Genomic DNA, 12,403 nt, shown 5'->3' on the forward strand with positions numbered 1-12,403 from the left:
AGGCTGAAGTTACCAAGAGATGGTTCATGGAAAGAGAATCTGGGATGGGTTTTTTTGTTTTGTTTTTTAACAGAGAGTCAGAGAGAGAGAGACAGATAGGGACAGACAGGAAGGGAGAGAGGAGAAGCATCAATTCTTTGTTGCAGCTCCTTAGTTGTTCATTGATTGTGTTCTCATATGTGCCTTGACGGGGGGCTCCAGCAGAGCCAGTGACTCCTTGCTCAAGCCAGTGACCTTGGGCTCAAGTCAGCGACCATGGGGTCATGTCTGTGATCTCACACTCAAGTCACTGACCCCATGCTCAAGCTGGTGAGCCCTCACTCAAGCCGGTGACCTCAGGGTTTCAAACCTGAGTCGGTCCTCCACATCCCAGTCCGATGCTCTATCCACTGCGTTACCGCCTAGTCAGCCTGGGATGGGTTTTAAAGCATTTAGTGAGGCCCTGGCGGGTTGGCTCAGCGGTAGAGCGTCAGCCTGGCGTGTGGGGGACCAGGGTTCGATTCCTGGCCAGGGCACATAGGAGAAGCGCCCATTTGCTTCTCCACCCCCACCCCCTCCTTCCTCCCTCTCTCTCTTCCCCTCCCGCAGCCAAGGCTCCAGTGGAGCAAAGATGGCCCGGGCGCTGGGGATGGCTCCTTGGCCTCTGCCCAGGCGCTAGAGTGGCTCTGGTCGTGGCAGAGCGACCCCCCGGAGGGGCAGAGCATCGCCCCCTGGTGGGCAGAGCATCGCCCCTGGTGGGCGTGCTGGGTGGATCCCGGTCAGGTGCATGCAGGAGTCTGTCTGACTGTCTCTCCCCGTTTCCAGCTTCAGAAAAAGCAAAATAAATAAATAAATAAAAATAAAACAAACAAACAAAAAATTAGAAAAGCATTTAGTGAGCAAAGGGGAACCAGGCTTCCAGGTAAGAGGGCAATGTCTGTTTGTGGGACAAGAATATCTGACAGACCACAGAAAGGAAGATTACCAGGAAGCACAGAGAGGAGGCAGGAGGTGTGCAGCAGTGGAATGACTTGATTAAACAGAGGTGCTCTTCTGGGAGCAGAATGAGGAATGGACTGAGGGGAGGTGGGGAGAGACCTGAGACACTGGGCCCAACAGGGGCTGCTGCAACACTTCTGGCAAACCACAGAGTGACAAGGACCTAGAATAAGATGTTGCTGAAGCATGAACACTGCTACATTCACACCATTATGTCACAGGATTCACACTCGGGTTATATCCAGATAAACCTATCGTAAGTTGAAAATACCATAAGTCGAAAATGCACTTAACACACCTGACCTAATGAGCATCACTGCTTAGCCTAGAACACAGTATCCAAAAACCACTGGCAATATGGTATACAGTGTAGAGCAGGGCTCGGGAACCTTTTTGGCTGAGAGAGCCATGAACGCCACATATTTTAAAATGTAATTCCGTGAGAACCACACAACAACCCGTGTACGTTATGCATTATCCAATAAAAATTTGGTGGTGTCCCGGAGGACAGCTGTGATTGGCTCCAGCCACCCGCAACCATAAACATGAATGGTAGGAAATGAATGGATTGTAATACATGAGAATGTTTTATATTTTTAACATTATTATTATTTTTTATTAAAGATTTGTCTGCGAGCCAGATGCAGCCATCAAAAGAGCCACATCTGGCTCACAAGCCATAGGTTCCCGACCCCTGGTGTAGAGTATTGGTTGTTTACACTTGTGATCAAGTGGCCAACTGCGAGCTGCGCTTGCTGTTGCTGCCCAGCATGAATGAATATCCTTCTGCATACTGCTAGCCTAGGAAAAGATCAAAACTGAAAATTTGAAGTACAGTTTCTACTGAATGTTTATTGCTTTTGCACCACTATAACGTCGAAAAATCATGTCCAACAATAGTAAGTCAAAGACGTCTATAATCTCTATGATGAGAGATTCTCCTCTCATCATCTCTACTCTCCCTCAAAAAGAGGTCTGCCCCTCTCCTATTTCATTTAACTCTAAACCTGTTAAACTTAGCATAGGTCACTTAAACTACTCCAATATCTGTGAATCGAGCCAATTCCATTGTGGTTATATAAATGGTTGGGTGGCTCTGGGCAAATGGTGTGATTAGGATAAGGGTGTCACTTTTTGTGAAATCTGTGAAATTGCATCTGCTTTTCACTAGGATACTTGATAAATAAATTAAGTGAATGTCTTTAGAGCACTCTGAGCTCCTTAGAGAAAAGTTCCATATACTGTATTCAGAAGGCTTTGTGACCTGTCTGCAACAGAAGATTTTGCAAATGTAACCTAGGTTCAACCACCTGAAGGTAGTTTCTTATTAAGAAAGGTCAGGCAGCCTGACCAGGCGGTGGTGCAGTGGATAGGACTGGGACATGAAGGACCCAGGTTCGAGACCCTGAGGTTGCCAGCTTGAGCAAGGGGTCACTCGGTCTGCTGAAGGCCCACGGTCAGGGAACATATGAGAAAGCAATCAATGAACAACTAAGGTGTCGTAACGAGAAACTGATCATTGATGCTTCTCATCTCTCTTCGTTCCTGTCTGTCCCTATCTATCCCTTTCTCTGACTCTGTCTCTGTAAAAAAAAAAAATTTTTTTTTAAAGGTCAGGCAATTGGAAAAAACAGGCATCACCTGCAAGAACATGGAGGCTCTCGTACATAATCTGCAGAAGGTGCTATCTAGGCATCCCTATGTACCTTATCACTATGTCCAGTTTCTGTCTTCTCCAGGAACCTCCCGTAGCCCATAGGATAGTTAACTTACTAACCCTTAGGCAGAGTACTACCAGCTAACAAGGATAACCCATATGTCCTTAATAGCAACATGAATTAGTAATTATAGCAATAGGCCGCTATAACTCCAACACCAGGCTGGGCTCCTCGGCTTTGCTCAGAGTAGGGTCTCAACAGATGACTCAAAGATGTTCAAGTGTGCGTGTTGGCAGTGGGTATATAGCTCTGTTCTTTCTCTCTTTGGATTGTTCTCACTTCAAACGTCCTGACCGCGCGAAGCGGACGCTTCTCCTCGAAAACACAATTACAGTTCTGAAGCTGTGTATGTATGCTCAGCAGCACCCACCGCTCCCGGAGTTCCAGCCCAAACCCACGGCTTTCCCCTTCGACAGGGATGGCGCCGGCCGCAGACCCGCACAATCTCCCCAAAGCGGCGGTGCCTGCCAGCCGGAAGTACTTGACCGTCACTTTCCTCGAACCCGCGAGGCCGGGACAGGACCTGAACTCACGCCGAAGCGCGTGGAAGCGGGAGGCGCCGCACCGCGAGGAGCAGGTGCCGGATGGGGCGAGGCGCCCTGCTGGGGAAGGGGCGTGATCACTGGGCGCTCGCGGCGGGGCAGGCGTAGGCTGCCAAGTGGCACCGCCGCGGGGCCCGGGGAGAGGGCGGAGGGGGGCGGCGCAGCGACGGCTGGAGCGCATGCAAAAGCATTCGTAGTACTTACTTAGCCAGGACTCCAAGCTCTCCCCTCCCGCCTCCGCCATATTGCAGCCGCCCTGGCCGGGCCCGCGGCCTCAAACCTCGCGACGACCTGCAAGAGCTGAGTCGGGGCGGGGCCTGCATGGGGGCCTGAGGGGAGTGAGCGCCGCTGCCGAGGGTCGCGCCAGACTGCGTTTCCTTTTGACTCTTCCTTTTGGACCTCGGGATGAGAGGCTCTTAACGCCCAGATTAAAGAGGAGTAGATTTAGGATCCTGTTGGAGCCTTTTCCCGTTTTCTGTCACTCGCTCAGGCACACTGAGGGCAGTTCTTGTGGGGTCCTCGTGGCAAGTCAAGATGGCTGCCCCCTTGGTTAAGGCAACGCGAGGGTGGTCGGACCTAGCACTGAGCGTACCGAGTGCTATTCTGCGGCTTCCCGGGTGAGAGGGCGGCGGGCAGCTGGAAGGCCGCTTGGGTCTTTACGGAGAGACCTGCGGAGAAGGAAAGAGGCCAAAGGCAGGCCGCGCAGGGCCCTGGAGCCTAGGGGCCAGGCTATAAGGATCCAAGCCTCTTAGCAGCGTGTCTTTCAGCCAGTCTGAAGGCTTGGTGACTGTCCCTTACCCGATGGGTTCTAACTTGAAGCCAAAACTGCGGTTTTGCTAAAGAGCTCAGAGTTGGATTTTTCCGTGTTGGGAGTTGGGGATAGCGAGGTCCAAAAGCGGGCGTCCAGCCTGAGGTTCAGGAGCTTATCGTTGGCACAGAACGAGGAGGAGACTGCCCTGGCCTATCTGGGGGAGGTTCTCCTACCTCTTGGGACAAGAGCCAAAATGATTGCGGTTCCGGTTTGTGTGCGCTCCGCTCTCTAGTCGCTGGGTTAGCCAACATGCCTATTATTAAGTCAAGCCTTTTCAGTTATGGAGTCAGGTTTTACCCGCCTCTTCCTCCTCCCCTCCCCCAGGCTAACGCAGGTGAGGTGGAGTCGTTATGGCCCTGAATACAGGGATCCCCAGATTGAAAAGGAGTATTACCGCAAACCCTTGGCAGAGCTAACGGAGGAGGAGAAGTTTGAGCGGGAGCTCAGGAAGACTCAGCGTATTAAGGCTGCCCCAGCGATGAAAACAAGCTCTGTGTTTGAAGACCCATTGATAAGGTTAGATGGAAGCACTTTTGTTTCACTGGGACAATACCAGGGAGGATCTACAATAAGGATTCTGTGATAGAACCTTGAAAAGCTAAACATGTTTGTTGCTTTTCTCCTTGAAGTAAATTCACCAACATGATGATGAAAGGAGGAAACAAAGTATTGGCCAGATCCCTCATGACACAGGTAAGTAGTACCTATCTCCTTTCATCTTTCTTCTCCCTATACTTTTGTATTGGGCTCTTTCAGTTTAGCATGAAAAGAATAGATTCGTATACCTGTTATTAAAGTTAACTTCCCTGTATGTATGTGTTGGAGTGGGGGCTTTAATGAAGTCCTGCAGGAGTCAACAACCGCCTGCCACCCCTCACCCTCTGGAGATCTTAGCCATTCTTTCTGCCCTAGTGGAGGAAAGAGGAAGGACTTAAGAACTTTGTCTTAGAAGTGCTGGAGGATGAGCTGCACTTCTAGAAGAGCCAGATCACAGGAGTGAAGGGCAAGGTACTAGCTCAGCTGGGTAAACCGTTCTGGAAGCCTGGGGCAGCCTCTTCCATTGTATCCCTTTGCAGACTCTGGAAGCTGTGAAAAGGAAGCAGTTTAAGAAGTACCATGCTGCTTCTTCAGAGGAACGGGCAACCATTGAACGCAATCCCTACACCATCTTCCACCAAGCACTGAAAAACTGTGAGCCTGTGATTGGGCTGGTACCCATCCTCAAGGGTGGCCATTTCTACCAGGTGAGTGGTCAGGGCTGGGAAAGCAGGGCTGCCCACATGTGTAATGATGAAGGAGGGATTCTTGTGGGTGAGAAGGCCCAGAGTTGGACCAAGCTGGATAGCTTTCTAGGGACCAGACTATAGTCCCATAATGTCAAAATCAACAGGCAGAAAATGGTAGAGAACAAAGAAGTATCCAAGTAACTCCTTCTGGAGCAACCTCCCCCCCCCCCCCACACACACACACAAGCATCTTGGGCTGTGTTTTTCATGGTGAGGGACTGTGTTTATGCCTCATCTTTATACACCAGTGTCTTATGTAGCATTTGATTTGGACCTGATGCTTCGCCATTTGTTGAACTGAATTAGGTGCCTTCATCATAGCACTTAATTATATTTCATTATAAGTGGGTGGTTTTTTTCTCGTGTTTTTTTTTTGTTTTTGTGGCAGAGACAGAGAGTCAGAGAGGGACAGACAGGAAGGGAGATGAGAAGCATCAATTCTTCATTGCGGTTCCTTAGTTGTCCATTGATTGATTTCTCATATGTGCCTTGACTGGGGGGCTACAGCAGACTTAGTGACCCTTTGCTCAAACCAGCGACCTTGGGCTCAAGCTGATGATCCTTGCTCAAACCCGATGAGCCCATGCTCAAGCTGGTGACCTTGGGGTCTCAAACCCTGGTCCTCCACGTCTCATTCTGACACTATCCACTGTGCCACCACCTGGGCAGGCATAAGAGGATGTCCTTCTCCTTTTTCAGTGTAAACTTTATAAAGGTAGAGACTTTCTTATTGTCTGTGTCCCTAGGGTCTGGCATGATACCTGGCACACGGTGAGGGTTTGGCAAATGATTCTTGGACAGGTGGGTCTTTTTTCTAGACACCCATCATCTGAGTTGGCGAAGTCACCCCAGCTGATGGGGTTTTTCCCAATTGGCGCTTGTTTATCAACTAGGCTGAGCTTCCATTTACAGGTGAAAGAGGCCAGTGCTTAATAAGCATCTGCTCAGTGAACACCTCTGATGTCTGCTACACTGAGGTCACCTAAGGGTGAGGGATGCTCAAAGCAGAAGAGACAGGCCCCTCTTCTCAGGAGCCTTGCTAGGGCTGGCCCAGAGGGAACCTGTGACCGCTCCTTAGAGCTCATGGAGAAAGGAGTCTGCAGCCCAGACACATTCTTGGACCAACCTGTCCATGTCCTATCTTGCCCAGGTCCCTGCGCCACTAGCCAACCGACGTCGTCGCTTCCTGGCCATGAAATGGATGATTACTGAATGCAGGGAGAATAAGCACCGGCGGACACTGATGCCAGAGAAGCTGTCACATGAGCTGCTGCAGGCTTTCCACAACCAGGGCCCTGTGGTCAAGAGGAAACATGACATGCACAAGATGGCCGAGGCCAACCGTGCCCTGGCCCACTACCGCTGGTGGTAGAGTAGGGTAGAGGCTTCAGGAGCCCAGGGCTGTGTTGCAAGAAACCAATGTACTGCTACATTGAAAATACCTGTGCTTAAGGATGTAGTTCCTTTATAAGGGTGGGTGGTGGGCGGGCAGAACAACCAGCTGATCAACCTCAAAAGGAGGATGGAGCCATGTTTATTGCTTTAATCCTTTGTGGGCTAGAATTTGCTCTCCCTGCCCCATCTCCTTGCAAGGAGGCAATACATGGACTTGGATTTCGCTCAAGAAAGTTAGGGCCCATCCAGCCTCCTCTTTCCTTTGCTTGGGTGGACCTTTAAGTGATGAAAGCATTTTAGTATCAGAAAGAAAATTTTCACCCTGAACTGTAGTATGTGATGCAGTACTGCCACTCATTAAAACCATTTGGAGGAAATATGCCTGTTTCCAAAGTGGTCTTTATACAAAATGTATAAAAAAGTTTTTGGTGTGACTTGTATGTTGCCTCTCTGCCCCTTGGCGTTCCAAAACATTTCACAGATGGCTTTGGGTACCCGTTTTACAGATGGGAAACTGAGGCATCAGATGCTGGTGTGCCAATGGTTACGCAGTGCAGTGCTTATTAGCAGTTGCCCTTCTCTACCCCGCCCAGGTGGGAGATAATGGGAGAGATACTGAGGGGACAGGGTGGGTAAGTGGGAAACCTCTTGGGGAGCTACTGAAATTCTGGAAGGAAAGATGGCTTTGGGAGAGGCAAAGACCGCACTGCCAGGTTAGGAGGTGGTAGAAGAAAGGCCAGCGCTGTTGGTGAGGAAGCGTGAGCAGGAAGCCTAGTCAGAAACCTCGCTGTAGTAATACTTGTGGGCAGCTGGGGTCGTCTTCCAGCCCGCTGCCCGGAACTCAATGATCTCCAGCAGCAGCAGCTGGGCCAGGGAGCTGAGGCTGGTTGGGAGCAGGAAGTCATCCCGGATCAGGACAAAGAGCTCGTCCATTCGCTGCCTGTTCATCTTCTCCAGCTGCTCCCCAACACGGTGCAGCTGCAACACCAGGCAGTCCACCTGCAGGAGGCAGTGGGTGGTGAGCCTGGGCACAGCCCACCTATCACACACAGAGCAGCCGCTGACTGAGTTCTTGCTGTATACCAGGCACTGTGCCAGACCCTGGACATGCATTTTCCCTCTTCGTCCTCACACACCCAGTGGGTATTATCCATATCTATAAAAGGAAGCAAGTTCAGGGACTTGCCTAAGGTCTTTCATCTGGGCCAGGCTGGACTCCGGCCCTGTCTCCAAACTGCTGCTTATCCCCACACTCTACCTCCCTCACACTGCCTGACCCTGGTGAGGTTTCTGGCTATCTGTATCCACAGCTGGCTAAGGCTCTCACCATTCCTATCGTAAGTTGGCCTTCCCACTGGGGAAGCCTATGAGCCAAAGGCTTCTTTCTGTTTTGGATACATTTCAGACCTGGTAGCTTGTCCTGTAACTGTGACAGACCTTAACTGCCCCCATCAGGATCCTGACGCAGGAAGTGATACCCTCAAAGCCTCCATGGACACTGGGCTGGTATTCTGAGCTGAGCTAAAGATGGCCCACCTCCGGTCTTCTGTGCCAGGACCACTCACCTCCTCTTCCTTGCTCAGACTATTGGGCTGGGCCAGCAGGAAGAGGCAGTCGTAGACAGGGTTCACCAGGGCCATCATGGGCATGTTGTTCACCTGTGGGGGATAGCAGGTGTTTGTACTGGCTTAGGGCCTCAGGAAACAGGCCATCTTTGCTGCACAGGGTGGCTGCTGCGACCTTACCCTCAAGTAGTCAAAGATGTTGCAGATAAAAGTGACGTAGCAGACCCAGCCCTGCAGGGAGCGGGCTCGCAACTGCTCCCTAGCCTGGTACTCCTGCTGTAGCCGGTTGAGAAGTCCACGCCGGAAAACACTCTGGCCTGTTTGGTTGCTCTCTGCCTGTGAACCAGAGAAAGGATTGTGAGAGGCGGGCCGGGGGCAGTGCCGTCACAACCCCCACCCAGGCTTTCATGGCTGAGGACCCTCTTGGCCTAGGCCTTCCTCTCTCTGCCTCTGAGGGAAGTCCTTTGCATCTCTGCCCACTCCTGAAGCACCTTCCTCAAAGTGTCTTCCCTCTTCTCCACCAACCCTACCCAACCTGAATAATGGCATAGCACATGCGTCCTGCTTCTTTGCTGAACACACGGTCCTGCAGAGAATGGTCCACAATCACATTGGCCACTTTCTCCAAGTCCACAGCACCTGGATCTGGAGTAAAGATAAGCAGGCAGTCTGGAGCTGCTTAATTATCACATTTGTCTCCACCTGCTGCTAAGAAGGATCAGAGATGTTTACAAAAGAGCACTCCCATTATAGGCTTACTTTTGGGGGGGGGGGGGTGACACAGGAAGGTAGAGAGATGAGAAGCATCAAGTCTTCATTGTGGCACCTGAGTTGTTCATTGATTGGTTTCGCGTATGTACCTTGACAGGGAGGCTACAGCTGAGCGAGGGAAACCTTGTTCAAGCCAGATACCTTGGGCTTCAAGCCAATGACCTTTGGGCTCAAGCCACTGACCATGGGGTCATGTCTATGACCCACACAAGCCAGCGACCTCAGGTGTCAAATATGGGTCCTCTGCATCCCAGTTTGACGCTCTATCCACTGCGCCACCGCCTGGTCAGGCTATAGGCTTACATTTAATTTAGAGACCAGAAAATATAGAGAACCACGCATGGAAGCAGCTCCACCTGTGAGCCTCCAGTGGCCTGAGAAGAGGAAATGAGGGTATGTGACTGTTAGAGACTAATGAAATGGTTAGAGACTAATCAATGGTAGTTTTTTAAGACACATCTTCTGATCTTCTGACACTAGGTTGAGAAGGGGCACTGAATAAGTTTCTTTGACAGTAATTTTACAGGAGACAGTGTTCTCATTAGCACATACACATGGACCTCTGACATGAGCAGACCAGGCAGAGCCTCCCCACAGGCTTCAGCTTGGCATGTGATAGGCACTGCTAATTGTTAGCCAAGTCTAACTCCTGCCCCAAGTGCTGCGGGAAGGCCTTGGTCCAGGACAATGACTTATCTCCTCTGCCAAGCAGAACACTCCATCCTCTGTCCCAAGTCACGCAGCTCTGCACAGTTGAGAGCTGGCTGCAGCGATGCAGAAACCAGGTCCAATTTAAGGACTTAAAAGGGCAGGACCTGTGTTCTCTGTGCCCCAACCCCCTCCCATGTGTACTTAAACTTTCAAAAAAAGGCTTTACAGTCTGAAAGGTGACTGATTCACACTCCCAAATACTGGCCTGAATGTTGCTTGTCTTTCAGTTCAAGAGTTATACTGTTGACTCCTAGTCATAGAAATCAAAGGGTGAGAGAAGACAGGACCTTCCCAGGCTAAGGATCAGTCCTCCAGTCCTGTCCCTGTGGCCTCTTGTCTGCAGCTCCAGACCCGGACTCCAGAGGGCTCCCCATGCTCACCTTTGAGTGCTGTCTTCAGCAGCTGCTGGGTCTCTGCATCAAAAGACTGGATTTTATACTCCTCTCTACCAGGCTCCCCCATGACCATCCAGCCCCAGCAGCTCTTTACTGGGGTGGGATTAGTGACAGCACCTGGGGAGAGGAAATGTGAAGGGGGAGGCCTTCGATGTGGAGAGTGGGGCTGGAGTTCCACTCTGGGTGGGGCTAGCCAGAGCTTGGGACAGGTACTCCCTGGCATCTGGTGGTTGGTTGAGTGCCTATCAAGCTTGGCTTCTGATGGAGACTGGACACCAGCTGGGCATCTGCTGCTTAGTTTGGGAACCCTTGTAGCTTCTGGGATTACACAAGAGCAAAGAGATGAAGGGTAAAAGCACCTACCCTCCAGTCCCACCAGGAGGCAGTTGTTCTCAGCTGACACCGGGGGTAGGCCGGGGGTGTGGGTAGGTCGGCATCAGACACTTGCCCTACCATAAACTGTCCTGGAAGCTGCTGTCCCAGCAGGATTCTGGGCGAGTGAGAGGGCTGGGGGCTCCAAACTGCGCACAGCTGTCCCAGCAGGGTTCCAAATCCCTTTCCAAACCTCTCCCTCAGAGTCCTCAGTCCACAGAACCCATTCCTCCAGCCCTTGGATTGGGGCCGGCCAGCGTGGGTGAGTGGAGCAGCCTTCTCTGCCGCCCTGACGCTCCTGTCCTGGCCAGCTTTCCCCGGCACGAACTGGTTAAACTGGCCTGCCCACTCAGGACTCCCAATTCCAGAGCTCCAGTCTAGACCCTTCCTCTTAAAGAGGGTCGCTGGAAGACGTGTCCCTCAGAGATAGTTCCGGTTGGAGCTCCCTCTCCGGATTCGGTGCCTCTCACACCTGGTCACGGGAGACGACTTTAGAGACCGCCAGACCTGGACAACTTCCCTAAGCCCTTAAGGGCCTACCATGCTGTGCAGGACAGGCAGCAGAACGTGCAGTCCGGTCTACGGGAGGGAGAAGCGGCATGAGCGCCAGGACCCACCTGCCGGGCGGGTGCGGCGGCCGCGTGCCCGAAGGCCGTTCGGCGGGCATGGTGCGCGCGACCCACGCCGACGCCACCACTGGTGAGACAGACCACGCCTCGCCGCGGCTTAGGTCATTTCCTAGCGCGGCGCCGGGGCGAGGCCTAAGGCTGTCCGGGATGGGGCTTTGTAGAGGCGGGACTTGCGCGGGCCCCGCAGGCCCGAGGCGTACTCGCCTCGTCAGCGCCACCCGCCGGGGCCCAGGTGACGCTGCTCTCATCTCCCAGCCTGCCCCTAAGGTCCCGGACATGGGACCGAGGCGGAGCCACACGAGACTTCCGTAACACTGCTCCTACTGCACCTGTTCTCTCCTCACCCGGTTCGCCCCCGGCCTGTCCTGGACTACAGTGGATCGTCGGCGCTGGGCCGGACCTGTAGCTCCGCCCGCATGAAGCCCTGAGTCTTAAGCGGTGGCACCCTGCCTTACTCCGCCCCACGCCTGGAGTTCAGGTTGAAACCGGGTCAAGGGACTGCTGGGCTGCGCGGCGTGAGAGGAGCCGCGGGGGACGTGGCCCGTACCCCAGGGTCAGAGGGAGCTCTGTGGGAGGACAAATAGTGGGACGGCAGGGATGGCGGCGGTGGGTGGGGCTGGAAGAGCTGAATCTAATTCTACTAACCCTCTCTCTTACTGCAAATACAAACGACACTGGTATATGGTATAATAAGTTGAAAATCAATGGGGAAAGGGTCATAGTTGCCAACTTGTGACTTTGAGGTGTTGGGGTGACCCTGAACTTGAGCAACCCCTGGCTCCATCTTTCTTGGCTGGAGCTGGCAGAGAGGCGCGGCCCAGCAGCCCAGACAGGGCTAGTCCCTGAGGTTCCATCTGGGTCGCAGGAGGGCATACAGAAAAGGCTGCAAAGAATTGCCTCTGCCCTTCTCTGAGACAGTAAGTGTTGATGGCGGTCTCTTGCTGCCAAAGTTCTCATCTTATGTTAAGAAAGGCCAAAGCAGGCCCTGGCCGGTTGGCCCAGTGGTAGAGCTTCGGTCTGGAGTGCAGGAGTCCTGGATTTGATTCCCGGCCAGGGCACACAGGAGAAGCGCCCATCTGCTTCTCCACCCTTCCCCATCTCCTTACTCTCTGTCTCTCTCTTCCCCTCCCACAGCCGAGGCTCCACTGGAGCAAAGTTTGCCCGGGCTCTGAGGATGGCTCTGTGGCCTCTGCCTCAGGCGCTAGAATGGCTCTGATTGCGGCAGAGCCA

General features: G+C 52.6%; 3 protein-coding genes across 8 annotated transcripts in view; 1 reads left to right on the forward strand and 2 right to left on the reverse strand.

Annotated features, from left to right (window-relative positions):
• The window catches only part of GGA3 (golgi associated, gamma adaptin ear containing, ARF binding protein 3), a 33,462-nt gene extending 29,880 nt beyond the window's left edge, over nucleotides 1–3,582 (reverse strand). For all 4 annotated transcript variants that reach the window (XM_066381179.1, XM_066381176.1, XM_066381178.1 and 1 more), the window contains exon 1: nucleotides 3,443–3,582. In XM_066381179.1, the coding sequence (XP_066237276.1) occupies nucleotides 3,443–3,482 (40 nt within the window). In that variant the 5' untranslated portion in view covers nucleotides 3,483–3,582. The remainder of the gene's footprint in view (nucleotides 1–3,442) is intronic.
• A 150-nt stretch (nucleotides 3,583–3,732) lies between these two features.
• MRPS7 (mitochondrial ribosomal protein S7) lies at nucleotides 3,733–7,109 on the forward strand. The gene is made up of 5 exons (XM_066381195.1): nucleotides 3,733–3,855; nucleotides 4,374–4,565; nucleotides 4,679–4,742; nucleotides 5,126–5,293; nucleotides 6,486–7,109. Exons 1-5 carry the CDS (start codon nucleotides 3,773–3,775, stop codon nucleotides 6,705–6,707), a joined length of 729 nt encoding a protein of 242 aa, XP_066237292.1. The 5' UTR covers nucleotides 3,733–3,772; the 3' UTR covers nucleotides 6,708–7,109.
• MIF4GD (MIF4G domain containing) lies at nucleotides 6,841–11,649 on the reverse strand. 3 transcript variants are annotated; one of them, XM_066381187.1, is made up of 6 exons: nucleotides 11,085–11,649; nucleotides 10,158–10,289; nucleotides 8,831–8,940; nucleotides 8,476–8,631; nucleotides 8,296–8,388; nucleotides 6,841–7,729 (listed from the first exon to the last, which is right to left on the reverse strand). In XM_066381187.1, exons 1-6 carry the CDS (start codon nucleotides 11,449–11,451, stop codon nucleotides 7,502–7,504), a joined length of 1,086 nt encoding a protein of 361 aa, XP_066237284.1. In that variant the 5' UTR covers nucleotides 11,452–11,649; the 3' UTR covers nucleotides 6,841–7,501. The 3 variants fall into 3 exon arrangements, with proteins under 3 accessions (XP_066237284.1, XP_066237286.1, XP_066237285.1); XM_066381189.1 differs by having other exon boundaries at nucleotides 11,162–11,279; XM_066381188.1 differs by lacking the exon at nucleotides 11,085–11,649 and adding an exon at nucleotides 10,536–11,077.
• Nucleotides 11,650–12,403: the final 754 nt, after the last annotated feature.

This window comes from Saccopteryx leptura, chromosome 4, assembly GCF_036850995.1.
Source record: "Saccopteryx leptura isolate mSacLep1 chromosome 4, mSacLep1_pri_phased_curated, whole genome shotgun sequence".
NCBI lineage: Eukaryota > Metazoa > Chordata > Mammalia > Chiroptera > Emballonuridae > Saccopteryx > Saccopteryx leptura.

What these genes read in the sequence shown, in the direction of transcription:
- MRPS7 (XM_066381195.1), top strand. Translation starts at nt 3,773, where the DNA reads ATGGCTGCCCCCTTGGTTAAGGCAACGCGAGGGTGGTCGGACCTAGCA. An exon ending in CCAGATCCCTCATGACACAG is followed by an intron (nt 4,743 to 5,125) that starts GTAAGTAGTACC and finishes ATCCCTTTGCAG; the next exon opens with ACTCTGGAAGCTGTGAAAAG. An exon ending in AGGGTGGCCATTTCTACCAG is followed by an intron (nt 5,294 to 6,485) that starts GTGAGTGGTCAG and finishes TATCTTGCCCAG; the next exon opens with GTCCCTGCGCCACTAGCCAA.
- MIF4GD (XM_066381187.1), bottom strand. Translation starts at nt 11,451, where the DNA reads ATGTCCGGGACCTTAGGGGCAGGCTGGGAGATGAGAGCAGCGTCACCT. An exon ending in ACATCTTTGACTACTTGAGG is followed by an intron (nt 8,389 to 8,475) that starts GTAAGGTCGCAG and finishes TATCCCCCACAG; the next exon opens with GTGAACAACATGCCCATGAT. An exon ending in GTCTGAGCAAGGAAGAGGAG is followed by an intron (nt 7,730 to 8,295) that starts GTGAGTGGTCCT and finishes TGCCTCCTGCAG; the next exon opens with GTGGACTGCCTGGTGTTGCA.